The sequence below is a fragment of the Pelobates fuscus genome, chromosome 3, assembly GCF_036172605.1.
Source record: "Pelobates fuscus isolate aPelFus1 chromosome 3, aPelFus1.pri, whole genome shotgun sequence".
Classification (NCBI taxonomy): Eukaryota; Metazoa; Chordata; class Amphibia; order Anura; family Pelobatidae; genus Pelobates; species Pelobates fuscus.
In genome coordinates, this window is record NC_086319.1 from 40,200,545 (window position 1) to 40,228,405 (window position 27,861).

The following is a 27,861-nucleotide window of genomic DNA, read 5'->3' on the forward strand; positions in this document are numbered from 1 at the left end:
GAACCACGACAGGGCAATGAGCTAATGAAAGAAGCTCTGTTAAATACCCTGTTCAGAGCAGTAACCACGCCTTCGAGGCGTCCTGATTGGTCCTGCAGCAATTGACTGACAGGTCGTTCCGGGGGAGTGTCCTGATGACTACTTCCTGCCTAGATGCTGTAAAAGGCAGTCACTCCCTCGCGGCCGGCCTAGCATGACCGGATAGACCGCGGGGAAGGGAGCCATCAGACCGTCTGCATGGAGGAACAGCTAAGTCTCTACCTCTTTCGGAGGTAGAGACCACAGGTACCCTGACACAGACGTGTTCAGTCTGAGTTCCCGCTTTGGAGCCCAAAAATCGGCACAAACTGGAGGCTAAAACTCCCCAACCACCCGTAATACAGACCACAATGTTCCCCAGTTCCCCAATGTTCCTGGGCTACAAGGCGATACCCTTCCAGACTCTACCCGGCACCTTCAGTGACCCGATGAAGGCCCGAGGCATGCAGGAGCTTGAGGACGAGACGGCCGCTCTCCTGGGTCTCCGGCCGGCATCTGGCACTCCCCCTCCTCACCCCCCTCCCCCTCCTCCCTCCCCCCTCTGGACCGGGGGGTGGGGAGGTCATCCCGGTCTACACAAGCAACTACTATCATGCCAAGCTGGGCTGTAAGCTCTCACTCTGCTGCAGCACACTCTCCGGCGGCAGCCCTCCAGATGATGGTAATTCTTAAAGGAGTGCGGACAGTGAGAACTTCAAAGGAACTAAAGGATAGGACAGGGGCAGGGAGGATAGGTTAAAAGGTACATTGAGGGGAGAGAATGATGCCTGGGTTGAGAGAGACATCACTAGCTGCTAGAAGTAGTAGGGGTATTGTGACAGGAGGTATGAATGTGTTTTATATGGGCGGGTCTAGGATGAGATTGGGTGGGAGCAGGAAAGTAGGAATAGAGAAATGAGTGCAGGGCATGAGATGAGAGAAGGGGGGGGGAGTGTAGCAGAGATGGATTAATGTGGATGTGATTGTGTTGTTGAGGATAGTGGGTGTAAGGAGATATTTTGATGCTGAGGTTTTTTTTTTTTGTATCTACTTGAGAAAGCCCTAAGGGGAGAAACACGTTGTGGTATTTTAATTGCTGTACTTTAATAAAGGTATTTTGGACACTTTCAACTTGTGAGTCAACCATTTTACTCTTTTATTTATTTTTACCTGGCACCAGAGTTTTTATAGTTCCAGTGAGAATTTTACTCACTCAAGCTTTATCCATTGAGCAGCCTGCCTGCTCCATAAAATGTGAGTAACCACTTGGTATTTTATTATTTCACCTCTGGCTTTTATACAATAAGCACTATTATTGTTTATTTTATATTTCATATGGTCCTTATACCAACAAGATATCCATCTACTACAAAACTTCACGTATCCCATAAGTGGGGATTGTACCACTGTATGCCATCCACACTAGAGCTAGTCTTATAGCTCTGGAAAACATGAGTAGGACCATATAGACCTCTAAAAATAGTACTTAGTACTTGTTGGGATATACTGCACCATTATTTGCTGTCTTTTTATATTTTCATACGGATTTCACGAATATCCCATGTCCATATGTTACTGAGGAATACTTCCCCTGACAAGATTGTGAATGACTTCTTATGCAAGGTTTTATTTTGACTTTTTTTACTGTATTTATCAGACATAGACTCTTTTGGACTTACTTTTTGGACTCTTGATTATTATTCATTATCCATATTTCGAACTCTTTTTTTATTTTTTTTATCTTGTATGTATTTTCTCTTATAACTGTCTTGTATATGTGCTTGTATAGTTTATAATCAGGGGTTTTTTTGTTTTTTACCTGTGGCGCCGCCTCCCCCTTCACGTTTTTTTAGTTTTGTCTTCTCTATAGGGCCTGTGAGGGAGCCCTATTGTTCAGGTGTGCTGCCTTATATTTATCTCTGTAAGATCTAGTATATTAGCGCTGATCCTTTGTACATAACAGTAAAGAGAATGAGGACTGAGTGTTAAGGGTTAAGGGAGTGTATGAGTGTTCTGATTGCAGGTAGTGTTTGTAGCCATCATTTCTAATTATCTAAAATTGTATGTGAGATTCTATCTATAAATGGAATAAAGAGCTTGGGGTGGTGAGGGGAGGGGTGGGCAGGAACTGAGAACTGTTCTGGTTTCCAGCAGGGAACGTTTAACTCAGACTGTGAAAATCAGAGATGATAGGGTCAAAAAGGGCTGCAATAAAACTAAGGACTGGGGAAGATGGACATTTGATTTAAGGGTCATTCAAGCAAAAACAAAATGGAAAGATCAAAAATCACAGAGATAAGACAAATGTATCCATGTAGGGAAATAAAACCATACAAGAAAGATATATTGGCCTGAGCTGGTTAAACTAACTTTTAACAAAATGGACAAGACAGTTTATGCAATAGAATAACCGGGGCGACCATTGTAATTCTTGTTTGGTACAATCACATTCTTAAATATTGTTGACGATTTCTATATGCCTCATTATTTCTCAAACTGATAATATTTCTGTTCTTGTACACATTACAAAGTATAAATAATGGTTTGAGCCAAGTATATAAGTTTATTGCAATGAACCATTTCAGTCTAGTGCCTGTTGTTTATTTCCAATTTCGTATACATTTTGGGGAATGTCTAATATGTCTAATGCAACAGCTGCTAGTTCGTTTATAATTCTAGTTGGTTATTTAGTTTATCTAAGTGTTGTTCACTTTTTTATAGCTTTTTCTTATCACACTGATTACAATTTCTAGAGGTTATGATGGTTGGAATGTAACTCTTGAAAATGCTAGAAAATGTAGATTGCTAATTAGAGATAGAGCGATGACAGCCTCAGCATGATTTATAATGTGCAATCATAAACGGCAACATTCTAGAGTGGTTTTCATTTCTTGTACAACATGAAGTGAAATTAGTTCCAGGAACGATATTGAGCCAGACTTGGAGGTGGTGGAATGGTGAATGCGGAACGCACGTGTTCATTTCCCCAGCAGCACGCAGATGCCTGCATGCATTACATCATATTAAAGCTGTGAATACAGAGATCTTCTATTTCTGGAACATTGTGTTAAAAGAAGAAAGGACGGAAATGTTCTGACACTGTTTTCTGATGGTACCAGCACAGCCAGCATGGGTTAGATGAGATGGGATTGATGAACATGTGTTTGTAATCAATTTCAAGTAAACACCCAGCATCATGTTCTCTAGTTATGTAATGCATTGTATTCTTCTGAAATATTAATGATTTTTTTGTGCATGTCTGCCACAGCTCATGTAAGAAATAATGATATAATTTATATAACGTGAAATAACAGTTTAATATTGCACGTGTCAATACAAGGACTTACTCAGAGCATCATAACTAATCTAAAAAATCTGATATCTAGCACGCTACGGACTGCTACTCAATAGATTAGTGGTTTTCAACTCAATCCAGTACATGTTTTGACAGTATCCCCACTGAAACATATTTGTGAAATTCCACAATCCTTGACATTTGCACAGACGTTATTCGGCATGTGCTTAAACTTTTATATAAACCTTTGTACAGACGATATTCGTCATGCACTATAACCTTAGACTGAATAAGACACGGACACAGTTAATTCTGTTGGAGTATAAAGTCCACAGCTTTTATTAATTAAATTATTAATTAAATTATCATAAATTAACATAATTTAGGGTCATTGTCCAACTATACATTAAATTACTATACCCCCCACACAGTACCCCTGACAATGACCCTACCAATTGAACAATATATAACAAATAACAATTCACTTGAAACCCGGCCTACCAAAGAGGCCCCACATCATATTGTTAACTGTAGGGGTGTACCTCAGACACCCCTACACCCACAGGTTCGTCGCCACCGAAGAGCTAGAACCAACCAGTCCTTAATTCCATCAGGCCTACACCTCGGCCTGTCCAGTCCAAACTCTACGCCAAATTCCAATTTCTACTATGCCCTGTTCCGCCGCTGTGACTGAAACGGAACTGCTAAACCTAGGGAGGGTGGGTGGGACAATTTACAGGTAAGAAAGGCTCTGGTTAAAATGGCCCCTATTCTAAAATGGCTGCTCTTTATACTCCCTGTCTCCGCCCCCAAGCTCCATTAAACTAATCCAACCCCCAAACACTAGCACCTGCCCACTTCCTGGCTCTGTCAAGGCCCACTCCTCCTACTGCGTTGTTCCATGGGCTTCATGACATTTGCACAGACGTTATTCGGCATGTGCTTAAACTTTTATATAAACCTTTGTACAGACGATATTCGTCATGCACTATAACCTTAGACTGAATAAGACACGGACACAGTTAATTCTGTTGGAGTATAAAGTCCACAGCTTTTATTAATTAAATTATTAATTAAATTATCATAAATTAACATAATTTAGGGTCATTGTCCAACTATACATTAAATTACTATACCCCCCACACAGTACCCCTGACAATGACCCTACCAATTGAACAATATATAACAAATAACAATTCACTTGAAACCCGGCCTACCAAAGAGGCCCCACATCATATTGTTAACTGTAGGGGTGTACCTCAGACACCCCTACACCCACAGGTTCGTCGCCACCGAAGAGCTAGAACCAACCAGTCCTTAATTCCATCAGGCCTACACCTCGGCCTGTCCAGTCCAAACTCTACGCCAAATTCCAATTTCTACTATGCCCTGTTCCGCCACAGCACATGGCTTGACCTCCTTAAGCGCATGTGCGACCCCCACCACACCTAAACAGGGCCTGCTCAATACCTTCGTGGAACCCAAGGTTCAACAAGTCGTTCCCCACATCTGACAGGTGTACACCGTCCCTCCTGAAATACCCAGGTAACATGCCCTCCAACTCTCTGTGACGCACCACTACGCCCCCAGAACGTCTAATGAAAACTGACATCATCTTATTCACCTTACCCCTCGATCGAGCTATTGCAGCCGGGTCCCTGGCGTGCCGCCACGCAAAACGCGGAACCATTTCAGACCACACCACCACCACGCCAGGAACCAGCTCCCTCAGCCGATCTACATCCCTTTTCATCCTTCTCACCAATTCCCTTTGTGGAATCCCACCTAGGTCGTTCCCTCCTCCATGAATCAATACCACATCCGGGACCGACCCTCCAACCACTTTCTGAAACAAGAAATTACCCAAACTCTGCCAACTTGCTCCCCTGAAACCAAACCAACATAGAGTCACTCGTTCCAAAGGAAAGCCCAGCTGTGATCCGCTTCTGCGAACTGCGGCCCTCTTCTCCGCCCAGTACACATACGAGTGGCCCAGCAACCAAACTTCCAAACCTGAAAAGAGACAAAGTTAGTGGCAGAAAAGGCAACGTCCCCATCCCCAGATACTTGCACCCTAGCAATTACACCAACATATCAGGCCTTACATACGAGCGGAATCGCACGGACTCCCACCTCCCAATTTGCTTGATCTTCTCGTCCCCCAGACCTAAACGCGCAGCTTCCGTCGCTGCCCCAATGCGAAAGGAGTGCGTCCCAAATTGACTCGGCTCTAAACCCATTCTCTGCAGACCCATTCGAAACATCCGCAGAAACTGAAATCTCGACAACGCTGAACCATCGGCGTGTAAAAAGAAACAACTCTTACCTTCTGGCCGCACCTCACAGTACCTTTTGCCACAAGCCACCGGGCAAGCCTCTGATCCTGGCAACTCATACAGTACCACCGCCCGGCCCTTGCCGTACACGTCCGTTTTAGACCGGCGCAGCCATATCTGCACCTGATCAATACCCACGACCACGTCCTTGAACATCAAACCGCCGTTCCCCAACTTGTTGGCACTCACCAGCTCACTAATGCGAAAAGCCCCAAAAAACGCCCAGACAAACGCCCCGGAAAATAGTGTCACTTCGAAAGGGGAATTACACAGATCAATCAACACACTTAACAGGTTTTGCAAAACCGAAAACGACACCGGTCGCCTCGGGTCCGCGAGCTTCTTACCCTTCTTAAAGCCCTTCAAAGCCTGGCGTATTAGAAAATTCTTCGTAATGTCCTCCCACCCGTTGAACTTGAACAAAAACGCCATGGCGGACATGCACCTATCTATCACGGCCGGCGACGCTTGTTTAGCAAACAAGCGACACAGTACCCACAACAGCACGTCCACCCTCTGCCCTTGCGAACTGTCACCCCCTACCTGCTGTACCGCCTCGTCCCATTCTTTCCACACCTTGACATAGCCAGACCACGTGCTCGGCGCAAGAGAATTCTTTATACACTCCCCAAGCATGCGGTCCCGAGCTGCCACATCTCGCCAGGGCAAGCCTGCCCCTGTGCCAAAGCTTCCGGCGCCGCTTCCCGAAATCGTTCCCACTGAAAACGAGAAAGCGCATCAGCTACCACATTCAACATACCAGGGATGTGCCTAGCCCTAAACACCAAATTAGAAGACATACAAAGAAGGACAAAACGCCGCAGCAAACACAAAACAGGGGGGGAAGACGCCGACAAACTATTGATCGCCTGTACGACCGCCATGTTATCTGAGTGAAATATAATATGCTTGTTGGATAACACCCGTCCCCACAAACTCACCGCTACCACTACCGGGAATAGCTCCAGAAACGCCAGATTTTTAATCAGCGAGCTTTGCCTCCAGGCCTCCGGCCATGGCTCAGCGCACCAGTGACCCCCCAGGTAAGCCCCAAAGCCTACGCTACCAGAAGCGTCGGTGTATAAACCAACAACCTCCCCTGATGCCGCCGGCTCTCGAAAAATCACCGTTCCATTAAAATCCTGCAAGAACCGGTCCCACACCATTAAATCTGCCTTCATATCCGCCGAAACCCTAATGTAATGCGACGGCAGCCGCACCTTACTCGTAGCTTGCGCGAGGCGCCTACAGAAAACCCTCCCCATGAGTATGACCCGGCACGCGAAATTAAGGCTCCCCGCCAGCGATTGGAGCCCTCGCAGTGTCACTTTCTTGGCCCTCCCTACCGTGGCCACCAGCTCCCGCAGCCGTGACAATTTGTCCCCCGGTAACCTGCATTCCCATTTACAGGAGTCAATTTCTAAGCCCAAAAAACTAAGGCACGTCGTAGGCCCCACCGTCTTGTCCTCCGCCAAGGGAACCCCTACTTTATGCGCCACCCACTGAAACACGTCCAATATCTGTTTACAGCGGTCCGAATCCCTCGGGCCCACGCAAAGAAAATCATCTAGGTAATGCACCACCGCACCCTCTGCCGATTCCGTCCGCACAACCCACTCCAAGAAGGTACTAAACTTCTCGAAATAGGCGCACAAGATCGAACACCCCATAGGCAGGCACAGATCAACAAAATATTCCCTTTCAAAACAACACCCGAGCAGATGATGGCAGTCCGGGTGTATCGGGAGCAGTCGAAATGCCGCTTCCACATCCACCTTTGCCATCAGTGCACCATGCCCCAGCCTCCGAACCAACTCGACTGCCTTGTCAAATGACGTATAAGAGACGGAGCTAAGAGCCGTGTCGATGTCATCATTCACCGAAGCCCCTTTTGGGTACGATAAATGGTGAATCAACCTGAATTTGCCTGCCTCCTTCTTGGGGACCACGCCCAACGGGGATATTCGCAAATCGGGCAATGGCGGTGCCGAGAACGGCCCTGCCATCCTCCCCAGTTGCACTTCCTTACTTAGCTTGTCCCTCACCACCTCTGGGTGTTCCCGCACTGACTTAAGATTCCCACATAACGTACCAGGTCCCCTAACTACGTAGGGAATAAAGAACCCTTCCCGAAAACCCCGCCACAAGAAAATAGCATCTTCCCTGTTAACGTATCGCCTTAGCCAAGGCAACATCGCGTCTATTTTCACCGGAGACGCTCCCAACGGGAGCTGCGGTGGCTGCCGCCCCTGCGGGCCCGCTTCCCCCGCCAGACTTACCCTTTTTGAAACAACGGTTGACACCGTGGGACCCCCCGCAGCCTGAGCATTCGTGCCGGAACCTGCAATTATTTCCCCATTTGCAATGTCCTTCGTTGAACATCCAACAGAAACCTTTCTTTTGCCCAGCCGACCCGGCCCCTGAGGCCGTGCCGGCTGCCCCAGGAAAGGGCGCCGCCTTCTGGGCCATCATAAGGCGCATCCATAACGGCAGGTCCATTTGGTCCCACCGCATGCTCGCATTCGCTGCCAGCCGCTGACGAAATTGTTCGTCGTACCTCCACCAAGCCAAACCTCCGTAGGTCCGGTACGCGTCACCTATCCCGTCCAAATAACAAAATAGTTCTGAGCAACACCCCGGCGCCTTCTCCCCGATTACGCTAGCTAGAATGCAGAAGGCCCTCAACCAATTCCCAAAGGTCTTAGGTATCTTGCGATACCTCCGCCTTTTCTCCTCTTCCTCCTTTTTAGCATCCTTCTTATCCTCCTCCTTCAAGTCTAAAAACTCTTCTAGGGGAAGGAGGGAAAATATCTCCACAAACTCACCTTTCCATATCTTCTCCTTCACTTCTATTTTTAAATGACATCCGAGGGGGCCCGCGAAGGACACGTGCCCCTTCTGCCGCGCCGCATCCGGGACATCACCCACCTCCCGCTCTTCGCCCCCTCCTTCCAACCCAGACAAATCAGCCCCGGCTCCGGACTCACCTCCGCCATGCACGGACAGCTGTGTAACCCCGAGCCCTGTAGCTATGTCCCGGCTACTCTCTCGTGCCCACACCTTCCCGAACTGCGCAGGCGACCCCTCTTTCCCAGACCAAGAATCTAAAAATGTTCTTAAATCAATCAACAACTGTCCTGGGTGTCGTGTGTGTGAGAACTCACCACTCGAACCTCTGGCCGTGACTGGCTGCAGAGGCGCTGTCCTTCCGTCCACCTTTTCAGGCACCGGAGAATCCCGTTGTCGCCGACTCCCATCCGCCTGGACTCGCCTCGAGACCGTAGGGGTATTGCTCCGAGATCTGTAGGGAGAAGGAAATCTGGGTAGTCTGTCCTGAACCTTCCTCACCCGCCTTTCCTCCCTACGTTCCTCCCAATCCTCCTCCGCAACGCTGCGTCTCGCAGGGCGACTGCCCTCACGAGATGATCCCCTCCACCGATCACTGAGCCTCTCTCCCGGCGAACCCGATCTTCTCCGCTGACTCCTCCTCATGCTATCCCTGGAATCACGCCTCCTGCAACATGAGCCTGCTAAGCTGCACCCGCTCCGCGCAGGTGATCCTTCCTTGCTCCCTGAACTCCTTGCTCTGCTCTTCGAAACGCTGCGCCTGACGCCAGAGAAGCGTCGTTCTGCTCTCCACTCACTCCCTGAGGCCTCCCTGTCATGAAGCTGACCCTGGGAGCGGCCAGATGGGCCCTCCCGCCTACCGCTGACATCCCTAACCAGCTTAACAGTTTGAGCACCCTGTCCCTCAACTGTCAGTGCCGAGCCTGGCCTCTCCTCGGCCGTCTGCCCCATGTCCGATTCATCTCCGCTATCCTGGCAGCCTGCCGTGTGCCCAGACCTACTCGCTTCTTGTGAGGTCCCCTTGTCCCTGCATCTGTCTCCCTGCCCTGCCTCAGCCTGAGACGTCCCTGCCCTCACACTGCTGTCCTGGCCTCCCCCCACAGCTTGAGGGGCCGTCATACATCCGCCATCACCATCACACCCCTGCCCTCCAGAATTCGCACTAGTGGCTGACTCACCGGGACGTGTCCGCTTCGTGCCGCCGCTCACATGACTCCCAGCCGGCCTGGCCTCCGTCCCGGCCGTCTTCCGAGATCCGCCAGGACCGTTCCTCCTGCCAGCCGCGGAACCGCGTGGCTTAGATCCATCCGCCACCATGCGCTGTGCGGCCGTCCTCGCCAGGCCGCTGCCGCGCCCACCGGAGCGAGCCGTGCGCCTGCCTGGCTCTGTTGACCGGGCCTCACCGTCGGTCACACCACATCCCGCCGAAGGGCTCCTCCTCCGCCGCGCTGCAGGCCCAGCGCCCGGGCTCAAACGCTGAGGTGGTCTCGTCCTCCTCGCCGGTCGACGGGCCGGTACCGCAGGAGCAGGCCCGGCAGTCCCCAACTGCTGATGAAGCCAATCCAGTCCTCTGTCCTTCACAGCTGCCCGAACACCATCCAGGATCTCATCTAGCGACGCCATAATCCTGCAGAAACGACAAAGAAAAGAACCTCGCCGACCTGACACAATTTACAGGTAAGAAAGGCTCTGGTTAAAATGGCCCCTATTCTAAAATGGCTGCTCTTTATACTCCCTGTCTCCGCCCCCAAGCTCCATTAAACTAATCCAACCCCCAAACACTAGCACCTGCCCACTTCCTGGCTCTGTCAAGGCCCACTCCTCCTACTGCGTTGTTCCATGGGCTTCAGGACTGTTGGGAGCCCTGTAGGTTATACATTTATCCAAATTCCAACCAATCCCACCCATCTCAAGCCTTCCCCTCACTATAAAACACCTGCAACTAGCCAACGTTCTTTACTAGCCAATCCCTTACCAGGGACAGCTCTAGTATTTGTGGGGCCAGGTGCAAGATAAATTGCAGGGACGGAGGTAGGAGCTGTAGTTGGTGCAGGGGCTGATACGGCCTGTAGTTGGCTGGTGCAGGGATGTAGTTGTAGGTGAAGGGAGAAAGGGCTGTAGTGCATACAGGAAAGGAATCGGTGCTATAGTGGGGGCCAGGGGTTGCAGTGGGTGAAGGATACAATATGAGCAGTAGTGGGTGCATGAGTATAGGGGCTGTAGTAGGAGCTGATTGGGCTAATATAAGGGACAGCGAGTACAAGGTGCTGTAGTGGGTGTAGGGGAAATAGGGGCATTACAAAAAGAAATAAATAAAGATATACATACATTACATTGAATGAAAATTAATTGCCCCCTCCGTCTTCCACACTTTGCCAGGGAGAAGGAAAGGGGCATTGCTTTTCCCTTATGGTCCGCTGGGCCAATCACGGTTTAGACCTCCAGCAGGCGCAGACCAAGCTACCTGCTTCCTGTATCAGAGTGTTACCATAGTAACCCGCAGCAATGCTCTGATACACCTGCAGTAGAACCTACGTCTGGGCTGGCCGGTGAGTAAGATCTTTGATTTCCCCACTGGCTGTGGAGTATCACAGTCCTATCATCAGGCCAGCAGTGGGATCCTTTGAATTGCGCACCGGCCATTTGCATTCCATCAGGGGCAGGGTACAGTGCATCTCCACTCTCCCTACAGCCAGCACACAGCATCTTGGCAGTGAAGTCAGTGAGCTCCTTCTGATGATGTTAGGAGGAGAGTGTGACTTACAGTGCTCTTCTTCCATACGCCCCAGCGGTTCTGACTCGATCTGCAAGCACCAGGCTTCAGCCTCCAGCTTCTGTCCCAACACCAGGGCTAAGGTTTCCCCCTCCCTGGCCCAAGGAAAGCCCCAGGGAGGAGGGGAATACACTTTTATTTTATTTTTAAATCATTTTTTTTTCTTCAAGCAGCCCCTGTGCCCATCTCTACTGCTCCAGACCCCCACCACAGCTCCTGTCCTTTCTCTACAGCCTCTGCCACTTCAGCTCCAGTCCCACACTCTACAGACCCTGTCTCCTACTACAGCCCCTAACACTCCTATTACACCCCACACTCCCACTACAGCCCCTCTCCCAGAACTTGCAGCCTGCATCCCCCACACAACAGCCACTTCCCAACTGCAGCCATCAACCTACTTCCATCCCTAACCCACCAACTACAGCCCCTATCCTCCACTACATTTCCTAACCCCCATTTACAGCCCATACCCTCCACTACAGCACCATTCCCCCAACTACAGCTCCTAACCCCTTAGCACAACCCCTAACTTCTCAGTTACTGCCATTATCACCCCACTACCAGTGCCCTTCCAGAGATTAGGTTCTGGATCTGCCCCTGCTCTGTATGCCTGTGTCTGTATGACTATATGTCTATGTATGTATGTCTTTGCATGCCTGTGTCTGTATGTCTCTGTGTGACTATATGTCTGTGTATGTATGTCTCCGTATGATTGTGTCTATGTCTCTGTATGACTGTATGTCTGTGTCTGTTTATGACTGTGTCTTTATATCTCTCTGTGACAGTGCCTGCATTTGTATGACAGTGTACCTGTATGTGTAGATTGTATGACTGTGTGCCTGTATGACTGTGTTTGTTTGATTGTGTACCTGCTTATCTCAGTGACTGTGTGCCTGAAAAAAAAGACATACAAAACAGACTGGGGCCAGAGAGACACACAGAGGGGCTGGAGTAACGAAAGAGACACACAGAGGGGCTAGGTGGAAGGAAGAGACACACAAAGGGGCTGGGGGAAGTAAAAGATACACACAGGGATGTAAGACACTGAATGGGGGATAAAATACACTAAAGGGGGAAAGAAATTCAAGAGGGATTGCGAGACACGCAGGTGAAGATGCATTTTTTTTTGCAACATACATCTTTGGCCATGTATCCAAAAATACTTGCAGCGGCCCTGTGTGCGCCCATTAAGAACAGGCCTTGCCGTTTACACACTAACCAATCTATTCTATTAGATCATAAAAGTCAAACACACCACTCTCTACTTTTGTCTGCATTGTTAATTTATGGTTAAACATTAAATTATCAGCATCACAGGATTTACCTAGCACCCATCTCCCACACATCCCGCATAGGAGCACCCATTTCTCACACAGCTTGTTTATAGCACTCATCATGAACACAGCACTTCTACTCTATTAATCACACCTTTAGAGACAGCCTAATCCAATGACTGAATACTGAAACCTCTCCTTTATCCCTCATCATCCTGCAATCCTTCATCATATTTAACCTAAAATTTCATTTTCTCCCCTTTGCTGTTTGATATTCACCTGAATTAATTATTTAGTGAATAAGCCCCTGTGGGTGCGAACTAGCAGTGAAAGAGTTGAAGGAGCAGTAGATAAATACACAGTTTTGCAAAAAATTACTTATTCTATAAAAAATTAAATTGACCAATTTTTCATGTAATCATAACATTTTCTGTGGAACTTGTGGCGTTGCAGAATTTGTTTCTCTTTGTTATTTAAAGAAACACTGTAGGGTCAGGAACAAATGTGTATTCCTGACCCTATAGTGTTAAAACCACCATTTAGGTGGCTTGCCCCTCTTTTATCCCCCTTAACCCCTTAAGGACACATGACATGTGTGACATGTCATGATTCCCTTTTATTCCAGAAGCTTGGTCCTTAAGGGGTTAAAAGGAATTATACCGTACCTTATTTCCAGCACCGCATGAGTCTGCCGGTGCTGGGCCCGCCCCAATCCACCTCCTTGCTGACATCATCAAAATTTACGAATTTTAGCCACACAAATGCTTTCCCATAAGGAAAGCATTGGATTGGCTGAAATTGACAAAGAGGCAGGATGTGGACGGGGTCAAATGCCAGCCTGGCCAAACAGCACCTCCTCATAGAGATGCATTGAATCAATGCATCTCTATGAGGAAAATTCAGCCTCTCCATGCAGAATTGTGCAGCAATGCCCCAGGAAGCAAGCACCTCCAGTGGCCATCTGATGAGTGGCCACTTGCGGTATCCCTAGGGGGCAATGTAAATAATGCTTTTTCTCTGAAAAGGCAGTGTTAATCGAAAAATGCCTGCACGGGATAATTGTACTCACCAAAACAACTACATTAAGCTGTAGTTGTTCTAGTGACTATAGTGTCCCTTTAAATACTTAAACTAAAACCTCAAACCCCGCACATCTCCACTTTTTTTTATATCATTCTTTCTGTATGTATGTATGAATTATATATCTATTTCCACTTCTTGGGTGCATTGTATACTATTAAAATAAAACACCTAGATCTCACTGCTCCTCCCACCAGAACAGCCATGATATGCAAGTACAAGCACAAAAAATATATATATATATTTTTTTATATATAATCAGCTAACTCTTAAGTGGAATACAGCTTTACTTTGTAAATAAAAGCTCCTTTTTAATTAATGTATGCAAATGTCAGTAATCTTGTGAGAAAAACCAAACAAAAGAGTGGACACAATCCAGGCACATCATATTATGGTTTTTATTTTTAGTTTAATTAAAAGCATACAGTGTTTCATTGAAACTCGAGACCTCCCCAACCCCTCAAAACAGAGACGCTGGCCTTTTCGCTATAGAAGACTAATATTTTACAGTAATATACAGGAAAATGTAACCATGTGATCCATAAAACCCAAAACTGTACAACACAAATATCAATTCAGATGTTAAGTACAATCAATAAGTGAATGTAAGTAATGGGTATAATTATCTACACCTATAGACGTTTTACAAATTGCTCCACTAAATGTTCTTTGGTCTTCCTTAAAAATTGCACAAATTGATGTATGTTAAGTATAGGACTTGGTAAAGCAACAACATTTGAGCGGTTTCATGCTCACCGGTAACCATAATGCTCCAGATATGTCTGGACTACATCACCCATAATACTCACCCAGCTTTAAGGTGGACTGTGCATGATGGGAAATGTAGTTTGGAAATATCTTAGGTACCAAGATTAGCAAATACTGGAGTAGAACACGGTGAAGCTCTGAAAAACCCATAATTAAATATCCCTTGCATTCAATAGGAAATATTAAAATTGGTGTTTATAGACATCTAGTAACGAATTGCGGTTCAATAAAGAGCTACATTGCCTACATTATTCCAGTTATAACGTTATTACACAGGAAGCCATGGAGGTTTTATGGAGCAATTTAAATCGGTATGTCTAAGAGCACATTCCAACAAAAAAAAGTAACTTATTAAAAGGTGACTAATTAATAAAAAGAAAATATATAGTCGCAACTTTAGCGTGATCGCTCGAAGAAAATAAATTTACCAACTATATTGTGAAGTGTAAGCAGAGACAGGTTGTCAAATAAAATTGACTGCTTCAGAAAATCTTATTCCATCACAATATAGAATACGGGTGTTAATTTAATAACAGGGAATTTTACGATAAAATCCCCAAAATTTTGTACAAAGCCAATTCTGTTTGGAACCCCCACCCCCCCACCCCCCTCCCCAAGTGTTTTCATCTTAAATCTGACCATTTGTAATTCACACAAAATGGCTCCTTCCTTGGGCATAGTGATGAAGATGTTCTGAAATTTAGGCAGGTCAAATAATGAAATTGATAGACTATTATTTTCTTTTTAATAAAGTCAATAAAAAAATTTTAAAACCCGGAAATGGTTTCCCTTTGAAAATGAGAGAAGGTAACCTCCAGTTACATGTAACATGAATGAAAAATACGTAACAAAAAAAAATTATGTACATTTTAAATTACATTATTTTACATATTTATATATTTACAGGGATCTACTATACAAAGATCATAAATATTGAAAAATAGCTTGACTTTCAACAGTGTAATGTTCTATAAATAGCACATTAGTGTTAAATTTGCCTGTGGAAGACGATGAGGCGACAAACAAAATTGATGAAATACTTCAAATTCTTAATTCGGAAATGAGATTTTTCTTTTCAAGCATACTGCGTTATTCCCACGTGGATTTTTTCAGGAGATGAGATTAAACATTGTTTGTTTTTTTTAAAATGCCATTATCAGTTTCAGCATTAGTAAACATAGATGCTAAATATTCATACATAACTCAATGCAGAGAGCACATGCAGAATTGTGAGGAACAGTACGTTTAGCATAATGAAAAATTAGCAATAACATCCACATAGATGTTGTATGTGTAAACCTGAAAATTATAGCCGATTACAAATATATTGCTGCACCAGTTTTCCCAGTTCTACAAAACAAAAACATTTAAAGTGAAATAATCACATTATTAAAACCCTCTCTTGAAGTGAATGGCAAACAGCATGGCCATACTCAGATCATGGCCTCTCCATGCTGTCTGAGGCTGCTGTAGATGTTAAACAAAGCATCTTTAGATTACTGGGCCTTGCAAAAAAAAAAAAAAATTGATATTTATTTTCAACAATACTGATCAAAGAATGTGGGAATATCAAACCTCACATTTGAGTAATATATAATAAACTCCACGTTGCAAATCATTATATGTAGCATTCTGGTCTATACAATCAACAGTCCTGTATACACCAGTAGTCAAGGAGAAAAAACATCCCATAGCAAACATTGCATCACCCTTTTGCTAAGCTGCTATTTCTATATACACTTTCGATGGTTATTTGATATTGCAATCGTGGGGGACCGTCTGGCTTTTCATTTGTTTTTGCCTACCGAAATTGTGGCAAGTGTATTATCAAAAAAAGTACAAGTTTAACATCTACGAGCAGAAAATAATTAAGTGAGGTTTAAAAATAAAGCCTCATGCACTGGCATTATATAAAACAAAGATGGTCCTCAAGTAAACCAGTATTTTATAAATTAAGATTTAAATATTGTGAAATACTGTACACAATGTAAACTGCCATGGGGACTGAATAAATTAGGAATTTTACAATTTCACTTCTGTACCATGAATTGATAATAAATGATGTTGGATCGTACGAAACTTGTCACTTTTGATTATTTTTTTTGCACCAATCCCCTCTTTGGGTAAGTAGAATGAGTAACATATGCTGTACACAGTCTGCAGATACTAGAGTTGTAGAAATGATGGCTAAATTCTAGAGTTCAAAGATTCAAACGTTAGACACATATTACTAAACTCATCTTCAGTACCAAAGGAAAATTAGCACTTTAGAGTCACTAAACTACAAGTTGACAGGACACTTACAATATTGAGACCAAAAAAGCTAATTTTTTTTAAATCAGTCAAGTTGGCGACTTGGGTCCAATTTTGCCATTTTAGCCTATTTTGTAAAGTTGACAGTCAACCTTCTATTAACTCCTTTAAACCCTTAGTTGTGATATATACTTAGAAAATGATCATTACAGAACATCCCCCCAACCAACACCAAACATTAGCCTCCATAAATAATGCCATTACATTACATTATCAATGTTTTAGTCCGTCTTCATTTTGTAGGAGACATTTCTGGTGTTATACTGTCCACTTATTCAAGTGACGAAAAATAATTACCAAAAAAAATACTGATTAAGGTTTTTACAGATACTGTAATAAACCAGCTATGCTTTGCTTTAAAAAAATAAATACAAGCACAGTTTTTACATCGTATTCTTCTCAAGTGTTTGTTAGATCATTTTTGGTACAAAAAGGCCAATTTGACCTTCTCCCCACATACAAGTTAACACTTTTGTGTATCGGTGTGTCTTCACATGAAATGGTTCCTGTAGGCACATTCAAGTAATAAACATGTGAAATTACAAGTAACAGTAAGTGAGAATAGCCAAATATATGGCTTGATAAAAGTTTAAATATTTTTGTCCATTCTCCAGAATGGAATAAAATGACTTCCTTCAGTAAAAACCTTTGGATATAAGGTGGTAACGTCTTTGTTTTTTTTTTTTATAGAACCAGTTTCTGAATATTTCTTTTGTTCTATATAAAAAATTTTTTAATAAAAGTTGGTATCTTGAAGGAAGTGGAACTGCAAACAATGGCCAATACTCTCTCAGTAGGTGGCTTGTGAGTGAGTTTATCCACTTTCAAGCAAGGTGCTCAGTATTGACTCCCTTAGTGGCCATCAGATGTAGCATTGTGGACCCAATCCATGATGATCAGTGTCATACTTCCGATCATGACAATAAATCCACTGACAAGAAACAGCATGGCCTAGAAAGACAGAAAAAGAAACAAAAGACATGTTAAAAGCATTTCCAAAAGGAGGAAGAAAGAAATAAAACCCAAACAATACATACAGTAGCTAGATATGTGACTATGTGACAATATGTGCATTCGAGATCATGAACCCACCCATTCGAGATGCATTCGGGATCAAGAACTTTTTGATGGGCAAAATCACTATTTTGATATTACGTTTAAGGTTTACACCACTCTATTACTGAGGATCGGTGATTAGAATGCTACAGAATCGAATTAAAAATGTATTGCTGAGGATCCAGTAGTCGCTTTTTTTTTTTTTTACAAGTGAGATCTTGAGGTCTACGCCTCAATGCCACCAATAAGCTTGACACTGTATCTTTTTCATAGCACCACACAGGTACCTAACCCCCATACCTGCGTTTTAGGTATCATGTTTAGGTTTATTTAAGTTAAACAAACTTTTCACCAATCTATACATGTAAAAACGGTTAACAAAAGATATAAGCGACTCAGTAACTAAACAGCCATGTGGAAAACGGTCACAGTTGAATGCCTTAAATATAAACATACCCCGATCTTTTGAACTGATTTCATGGATTCTTTCTTCACCAGTTTTATGTAAAACGCTGACGGAAGAATAAACACCAGCATTGCAGCAGCAGAGGCACCTTTTGGAGAACAAATAAAAAAAAGTCAACATTTCGCAATTCCTCAACACTGAATACATTGCACATTGTACATTGAAGACCAGGGCAGCCAGAGCATGCTTGAAAGGAAGATTACAAACTATTTAGTCCCCAAATGTAGACAGTAATTCAATATCTTGACCCATATCCTAGCCCCTACCCCCCACCCCGCTTCAGCTGGCACATCTTTCTGTTATACAATCGGTCTTTCATTTTTCATGTATCTGGATTCTTCATAGTTTATTAAAGCCATGAAAGCAGCAGCAAGTCTGCGCCGAATGAAAACATTCTATTTTCGTGCCCACAAGTTTTAAGAGCACCACCAAAAACAAACATTTCTTCAAACTACCACCTAATTAACTTACCAATGAATCCGAAAATATCCCTTATAGTAGGGACAAAAATGACGAGGACGTTGGTGAAAGACAAGATCAAGAATGTTATAAGACAGTGACGCCACATGGCAAATTCTCGTCCTGAAAACAGGAGCTCTGTGATGGAACTGCGAATCTGAAAAGAAGCAATTCAGCTGTTAGGACAGTGGGATTTAACACATCTCTAATACAGGAAGCTGAATATAGATATAGATATAGATATAGATATATAGAGAGAGAGAGAGGAAGAGAGAGAGGAAGAGAGAGAGGAAGAGAGAGAGGAAGAGAGAGAGGAAGAGAGAGAGGAAGAGAGAGAGGAAGAGGAGAGAGGAAGAGGAGAGAGGAAGAGGAGAGAGGAAGAGGAGAGAGGAAGAGGAGAGAAGGGGAGAGAGAGTACGGGTTGAGGATGCAGTATATGCATTTGGTGAACTCAGGGAGACCAAAGACAAAAAACACCTTGTGATAAATAAGGCGGCACACCCCAAATAAACCAGTATAAAATGTATAGGTTAACAGATATACTTACTGGAAACACTACAATCGGCACGGTTAAGGTGACTGCCACAAGAACTGCCAAACGTACAACGATAAATATTACTCCGGCTCCTACAACCTTCGAGTATGTATGTAGTAACTCTGGCTCAACATTTCCTGAAATACATACATTTTTTTTATTTAGAAAGGCATTACTTTTTCAATGGGACAAGTCTAAGTATACATATATAAGCAGTATAATTTTTTATATATTATAAATCCATAAGTAAATTTGACAGCACTTTGTAGTACCTCATTAAGTGCTCAAGGGGAGCCTACATTTTAGTCCCATACAAAAAAAAAAAAAGATAAAAGTCTAAATTAAACTACACTGATAAAAGGTTGGTTTAGTCTCTGAGGGGCCAATATGAAACAAAGGAATGAGATTGAAGGTGTAGAAGGTAAGGGTATTGACAAAAGCTTTAAAATAAAGATACTTTAAACTTTAAAGAGACTTACCGTAAAATGTCAAATATCCAAACAGTGCAGCCAACAGATACATGAGAAACATGGCAAAAAAGGACACATTGGAAACATTCATCATCCTTTTGCGGTTTCGACTAAAATAATAATAATAAAAAATAAAAAAATACAACTATTAGTTATTCTGAAGACAATATGCAGCGTGCATTAAGCAAACGTCCTTCTGTTCGAAAACATGTGAAGCTCAACTTACTCTTTAAGTTCTTGATAAATGGGAAGAACGGCCGGATGGCAGACAAAGGAGAAAGTCAGAATGGGCACGGCATACACAGTCTGGAATGATAGAACACAATCCACGGTAAGTAAGTGAAGCAGTATCAGAAAGTATCACGTCACTATTGCATTGATTCACCCAATATATAGATGGCAGCTAATTCTCTTAGTATTGTATATAACATTTAAGTATATACTATCTTTTGGGTGTTCTGGCACATATGTCAAATATATTATTTAAATGATTATTATCTCTATCTAGAGAGGGGAATATAGAGTCTGCTTGTCTTGTGGCAAAGAAGAATAATGTTCGATAGATTACCTGAGAGTTGAACACAAAATATTTTGGTGTGCACATATCATCAGTTTCGTTGTGTTCCACTTCGTGTGTCGGTGCATGAGTGACTAAGGCAGACAATGTGTTGTTTAGAGTTATATTCAGCTCATCGTGGTATCCCCAGTCTGGGCACATGATCTGAAATTTCTTGTAGATCACCTACGAAACGTAAAATACACATAAAAATTAAAATAATAATAATAATAAAACCAGGTAAAAACTTAGTTGCAGAGTATATTTTAGGATGTGGAATTTCTATTGCAATAAAAAAAAAAAAAAAAAAAAAAAAAAAAACTTGATTCACTTAAGGAAGAAAAAAAAAATGTATACTTACAACAATGAGAAAGAAGACCATGCACATCAAGGAGAGGCCACTAGTGTAGCCCAAGTATCCTGAGAGAGGAATGAAAAAAAAAAAAAGTTTAGAACTCAGATAATGAAAAACAAATTGTTTACAGCACGTTTTATGAAATCAGATTAGAATTTATGCAGATTAGGGTAAAATTAAAGTTTAAAAGATGGAAGTATAAGGACAAACTTACCTAGATTTCTCAAAAGCGACAAAGGTAGGATGAGAAAAAACGAAACCAAAATAACCATGTAATCTCCATTTAAATACCACGCTCTAGAAGATAAAGAGAAAATATATATATAAAAATACAAATCATAATGAAATAAAGATTCTATTATAATCTGTGGCTACAATCTTTGTTATAAGAGAGCTTATTTGTTGAAGGATGGCTGCAAAATATTACATGTTTGACATTGATGTCAAACATATTTTAATGCTGCGTCACAAAGTAGGCAGTTTGCGTACAAGTTTTCCCGTCAACATTCTGCTAATTGCATAGAACTGCAAAAACTGGCACATGTATCCAAAAAATATAAATATGTAAGAAAAAAAAAAAAAGATATCATTAAACCAATCTACTTCTAAAACTTACAACATAGACATAGAAACAGAACAAGGCCTATACACTAGGCACACAGAATATCACAGAAAGCGATCTGTACTTGCATGACGCAACTAACAGAACTGCTTCTGTCACTGTGTCAAAGTAAATATTTGTCTTAATTTTGTCAGAATGACCTTGTGTGCAGCCAAATAAAGTCTGTCTTATGAAACTCAACAGTGCAGTTGATTCATGTTTAACCTATCAGGCAAAAAGTGGCCAACTGTTGTTGCTAACTGAACAGAATGGAGTAAAGTAAAAAATATAATCTTTACTATATACAGATATCTAGAGATTTTATTTTTTTGTAAAAGAGTTTTTTAAAGCTATGATCAATATAAAAAAAAAAAAAAGCAAAAAATAAATATTTTGTTTTCTATTTAATAGATTAAATGTTAGAAAAGTTTGCTTCGTCAGAGGTTAAAATGCGCTGGTACTTAAAATGCATGCCAATTTATTCCTGAACAGGGTGGCGCTGTTTTTTTAATTGTGACGCACGCTGCCCCAGGGCAGAGAAACTGTTTTATATGCTGATAGGGTTTCACTCTATTATATAAGAGCCATCCTATCTTACATGCCCTATGCTGATTTTAGATCAAGATGGATATTGTAAAACGCTGCAGAATACGTTGGCGTTTTAGAAATATCTATGATAATAATGAAGATATCTGCCGTAAAAGGAAAGTATTTTAATTATTTGTCTGCTAATCCTGATTGGCTGGTTGCTGACTGATGCTATCAGCAGCTGCCTCAGGCAGCATGCATCAAACAGCTTGTATCCACAAAACACTACAAACACAAAATAAAACAACCCTCATCCACTCTGAAACCTGTTTCACACTGCTCAGGTGACAGCAGGAGTTAATCTGTTGCTTCTATCAAAGACGCTAACGTTAAAATCAAAATTTTATATTAATATTAAAAGAAAGTCACTTACCCTTCAACGGCACTGCTTCCCATCAGCTCCTTTATCACAAGAGGCAATTCATATTTCACTATATAGAGGTAGCTTGACATAGCTGCAAAAATGGTAACATATAATGTTTAGGCATGGCACATTAAAGGGGAATGATTTATTGATAGCAAAGATATATAAAGTAGGCTGGGAGAGGGGGTGAATTTTATTTTTTTTGACAGGCATTTACTCTTCAGCTGTAAGATCTAGAACAGGCTTCCCCAAACTCCTGTCCTCCAGATGTTGCTGAACTACAACTCCCATGATTCTCAGCCTCTCTCTTTCATTCATAGAATCATGGGAGTTGTAGTTCAACAACATCTGGAGGGCTGGAGTTTGAGGAAGCCTGATCTAGAATGTTTTCGCTGAAAACAGAATTGTAGTTAATTCAAATCTGGGTTGCAAAATTCCTGTTTAATTAGTTGATGCAGACAAATGATCGAATGCATTACGATTCAGTGTTCAGTGGATAAACCCTATACAGCAAGGGAATATTTCAAATAACAAATTGCCTGCGTCTTCAAGTAAAATCTCAATATACGTTGACGTAGTATAGTGTCATTTAAAACAAACAAAGAATAATTAATACACACCTCCAATATTCTGCATTGTAACAGATCCAGATGCAGCACATTTTCCAAAAAACCCAAAAGCCTTAAATCCAAGCTGCTCGTATAACAAAGAACCTAGAAAACGTAAAGGAACACAATTTTAACATGTTTCCTGTATCAACCTTTTTTTGCAGCAATATGCAATTTTCTTCCTTTACAATAATTACCTCCTTCCTTCGCAGTCTTTAGTAGTAAATGAATGGAATACAGAGAAAATATTGCAACAAACACCAGGAGAATCCTACAGGTAAAAGAATAACAAAAGATAAGTTAAAAGCGATAATCATCAGATTTAAAACCTGGCTGTGCAATGGCAGCCTCCTAACTGTACTATATGGATACTATTCTCTCTCCCAGCTTAGAAAGGCGTTACTACAGCAACTGTTACCTATTCAAAAGATCTCACAATTCGCCATACAAAGAATTGGCATATAAGCAAGGTGGCAAAATATTCAACATTGTAGCAATCTGTTTCAAGCCGATACTGCATACAATAGATAATCACAATGTGCTTGACTAGGAATTATGGCCTTGATTTAATATTGATGGATAAACTTTCCTAATGGTGTAATATTTTGGGTTAACTTGTGGGGGGGGGGGGGGGGGGTAATTAATATTATGAAAAATATTTTAATTTTGTAATATTTTGATAACTTTTGAAATATTTGTTATATATATATTTTTTTTATTATTTTTTTGATATTTGAATATTTTGGGAAAAAAAATCATTTTAAAAGTTTATTCAAAACATATTAACTTAAAGCTTATGTTTGGTTCATAAAAAAAAAAAAAAAAAAATATTACTCAAAATGGTCTTTAACAAGAACTGATCAATTCTTGTAATAGTTTTATCAATGTGAAGTTGCCAAAGCTCATGGCAAGTTAATCGATGCAGACTAAAATTGTTATCATGGGTAACAGAATTCAAAAGCTAGAGTGTAAATATTGCCAGGCTATTGCTACGGCTTTTATCACAAATATGGGTTTCTATTAAAAATGTTTATATGATTACAGCCAAGCTTTATGTGGGTGTTCTACAAGTCTTGTTATGCAAGCAATGCCCAAACATGCAATTTACTTAAAGTGATTGCTGTTCTCAAAGAAGAAATGACTAATCACACTAGTCATGCTGACACAAGCAAACCATCTGAGCATTGTTAATGAGTTGCTGCATTGAGCATTGGCATTATTTATGAACGATAATAAAGGATATATTACTGTGACAAGAAAGTGAGACTTATGACTATCACAATTTAAATAAAATCTAAATAGGCACAAAGCTGCGTTTATTTTTTTATGATTTAAAGATTTGTTTGATTATCTTTTACAATTTTTGAGCACCAAACATGTATGCATCAGATAGGTTGGGGTGAAAATGAGGGGTATTCTGCCCCTAGTGTTCAATTAGTGGAAATGTGTGTTATAAATATATAAATAGCCATGGCAATGTCTAGACTCGGAAACGGTTAACACATTGTCTGAATGTATAAATTACATTAAGCAATCACTCTCTCTACACACGTATTTAATTGTTTCAAGTCTGATCGCTAAATGAAAATCATGATTATTTAATTTCCACATTACTTGTGACATAAAACAATATCCTAATTACAGACACACTTACATAAAGAGTGCAATTCCTGTGTTGGCCATGGCATATGACAAACCAAGAATGCCACTACCCACGATGGCATTGCTGAGATTAAATACGGACATTCCAAATGAGGTGGTCCCTGGAATCTATGAAGAATAAAAAAATGTTTTTAATTAATATGAAAACAATTAAAAGGACAATCAAGAATTTTATGCATAAAAGAAAAAAAAAAAAGAAAAAACATGTTAAAAATCATGAAATTAAAAACAAATATACTTACGTATGCTGGTTCATATTTCTTTTTTGCCAGAGTTGGCTCAAGAAGAAAATTTTGGTTTTCTGGATCCGTATCATAAGGGCCGCTAATAAAAATAAATAAATTAGATCATATTATCACAGCTGTGTTGCATAATTAGACATTTCATGTATTTCTGAGATCAACCACATGGAGTAATATAACCACAGTGTACACCATATGAAAGGATGACTTAATTATGCCATATAATTAAAATTACCAATTAATTCATAACCTTCTAAAGATATGGCATATCACAAGACGCATGTAAATCAACAGAATATCTTACCCATTAATAGTCAATTTCTTTACTGGAAAGTCCGAATAGAGGAAATCTTCGTTGCTGTTCGAACTATTACTAATACTGTCCTCATCTGGAGAAATGTTAAATCTTCCCATCTCGGCTTTGGTCATTTTGACAATCGAATTAATTTCGGTAGCCGGGTGCCTTGTGTTATAACAAGAGGTTCTTGTAGGATACTGTAACCACTGGTGCTGCTGAGGTCAGTGACGGTGTGGTTGCTGCGCTTCGACTCTGCAAGGAAAGATGAAACGTCAATACTGCAGTGTGCGACTGGACCATGTGACAACATTATGATCACGAGCAGCAGAAGGAAAAGGAGGGAGGAAGAGAGAGGGGGGGAGAAGGGGAGAGAGTGGAAAAGTACTAGCTGTTCTTCACAATCAAGCAATAAATTCCAAGCAGCAATGGACCGCCTCATTGCCTCACCCACTCACCCCCCTTGTTCCCTCTTTCTCCACCCTCACTTCAAACAGCATTCCTGGGACATGAGTAGTCATTTAACCATGTGAGTGCCATAATGAAGTGCACACCAGACTGGCGCCTAAAGGGTCAGATTCTTAAAAGAAAAAGGGCATTTTTTTTCAGCTCCCAAAAGCAAAAAAAAAAAAAATAAAATAATGATGCAACTCAACATTCCAAAACAGAATTACAATTACTAGAATTACACAGTAATACATAGCCAATGCCCAATCTTAGAATTGCAAATGCTCAACGATAAACTATATTGAATGATACCAACAACTTTCACTGTTTACATAATAAAAGAAACATAAACAAACGCCTGCAAATTGCAGTATAAATAAGGCGTAAACGTTTCCAAATGATGGCTACCATTTCACATGTTAAATGGTTAAAAATCCATGCAACACAAATATACAGAAATCTGCACAAAATAACTACATTATTTATTTTAATATAGATCGATATATACGAATGCACATTTTAGGGAATCGTTAAAACGCCGTTTATAAGATATAAAATGTAAAACGGATGCATAAATAAATTATGAATAAATCATTAAAAAATTATTCATAGGGCAATGGCTTCAAACTGAGCATTTTGATGAAAATACACAAAAGGGATAGACTTACTGGATAAGTAAGGTCTAGTCTAACCAGCCTATAATTGAGCGCAAAAATATGCCCTTGTGTCTAGAAAATTCTTCATAAAGGGTGGGGATTTAGCCGGCAGGACCACACGAAAAAAATTTACTATTATATCCAGTGCAGTACTTCATAGAAACAGGCCAAGGTATTATATAGCCACTCCTATTCTTCCCACCCACCCCTCTCCTGTTCAACAGAAGGAGGAGAATCTGATGCAACAGCTTCTGAGGATTGAAGCAGCATTTTGCCAGTCCATGCTTATTTAGGGTTCACTCAATCGCCAATACAAGTAAAGACCCAACCACAAAACAGCTGTGTCTTACACTGAGTACACTCGGCTAATGCATGAAACTTCACCCAGTCAACAGCAGTCCTTCATTTCATTCTACCAGTCTAACCAAAATTGTCCATCAACCCAAAGCGGATATGGATCAGTTTACACATTGAACCCATTTAGCAGTAGTGATAGAAAATGCGGATTAGGTTTTTAAGGCGAAGACTATTCCACAAAGCCAACCAACCTTTGCCAACCAAAAAAAAAAAAAAAAAGATAAAAATACATTATGCTAGGGCCATGTCAGACAATTGACTGATCAGAGCACTAGATCTCGCACAATGAAGGCCATTTTGCCTACAGCAATGACAACACACACACATGCAGACCTCTTTGGCAACATTTAAATGACATTTGGGCCCATAATTATCAAGGCAGAGTAGGACCAATCCTAGGGCATCCTGTTAACCGATGAGACACATTATATTGTTTCCATGGTGACTGCACCTTATTTAGCACTTTGCCACAAAGTAGCATGTTTTAACCTTTATAAATATGGCCTCACATTTATTAAGTATGCACACGTTACTTAAAGAAACCAAATATATTCCCTGATGCGTAACAGAGTTTTTTGTGGTTTTTTTTGGCCGGTTTGCTTCCTTCCAGAGGAAATATATACAAATTCTTCAGCCATCATTTTCCATCACATCCCACCCACACACTGTGTACCAGACAGCTATACACTGCGCACACATACTGAATACATTATATGCACACACACACACACAATACAAAATCATAATAAAAAACAAATCACACACACACACACAATACAAAATCATAATAAAAAATAAACAATCACACACACACACACAATAAAAAAAATGAAAAATGCACACACACAAAATAAAATACAATATACACACAGTACACAAATCCCTTCTGTGACAGCTCACATACAGCCTCTCCCTATATAACATATAATCGTATTTAGTGTGTAATAAAGTCATTGTGTTACCTGAATGAGAGGACCTGCTGCCAATGGGGACACCCACAAACTGGAGGCAAATAATCACTTAAAAACGCGTGTAGAGAGCAGGAGCTGTATAAATAATACCATAAAATATATCAAATAAATAAAATGAGATTAACTAAAGCCGGACAGTGATAGACACAATGTATCAGTTCAGCTCTATACACAGCGTCGGTAGCTCAGCGACTGGAACGCAGCGAGGGGATACACAGCCTTATTAGGGAGCGCACGGGGCGGGGTCACACAGTACAAAGGGGCGGAGCATTCTGATAAGAACAGGTCTGAATGGCAGGGGGCGTGGCCCATGTGACTGTATCACCGTTAGCGGCATCGTGGCTGCTTTGATTACCAACACAGGAAGCCACGCCCCCCGCATTCCCTTTTGTACAAGTTCCACGTCGAATCCCCCCGCCCACTCTCTGGATCAGGTTCAGGTCAAGGCTGCCCTGTGTGTGTGGGATCC

General features: G+C 41.8%; 1 protein-coding gene across 1 annotated transcript; it reads right to left on the reverse strand.

Annotated features, from left to right (window-relative positions):
* Window positions 1-14,007: 14,007 nt before the first annotated feature.
* Window positions 14,008-27,580, reverse strand: SLC38A2 (solute carrier family 38 member 2). Its single transcript, XM_063446950.1, has 16 exons — window positions 27,384-27,580; window positions 24,971-25,216; window positions 24,667-24,748; window positions 24,417-24,532; window positions 22,960-23,033; window positions 22,775-22,867; window positions 22,164-22,245; window positions 20,816-20,898; window positions 20,608-20,666; window positions 20,259-20,432; window positions 19,917-19,996; window positions 19,700-19,800; window positions 19,233-19,357; window positions 18,698-18,842; window positions 18,217-18,314; window positions 14,008-17,655 (listed from the first exon to the last, which is right to left on the reverse strand). Exons 2-16 carry the CDS (start codon window positions 25,093-25,095, stop codon window positions 17,557-17,559), a joined length of 1,536 nt encoding a protein of 511 aa, XP_063303020.1. The 5' UTR covers window positions 25,096-25,216; window positions 27,384-27,580; the 3' UTR covers window positions 14,008-17,556.
* Window positions 27,581-27,861: the final 281 nt, after the last annotated feature.

Coding starts and splice junctions, on each gene's coding strand:
- SLC38A2 (XM_063446950.1), bottom strand. CDS start 25,095: ATGACCAAAGCCGAGATGGGAAGATTTAACATTTCTCCAGATGAGGAC. Junction 19,997..20,258: donor ATTTTGTGTTCAACTCTCAG/GTAATCTATCGA, acceptor CTATCATTCCAG/ACTGTGTATGCCGTGCCCAT. Junction 18,843..19,232: donor TGCCGATTGTAGTGTTTCCA/GTAAGTATATCT, acceptor GCTTCTTTTCAG/ATTCGCAGTTCCATCACAGA.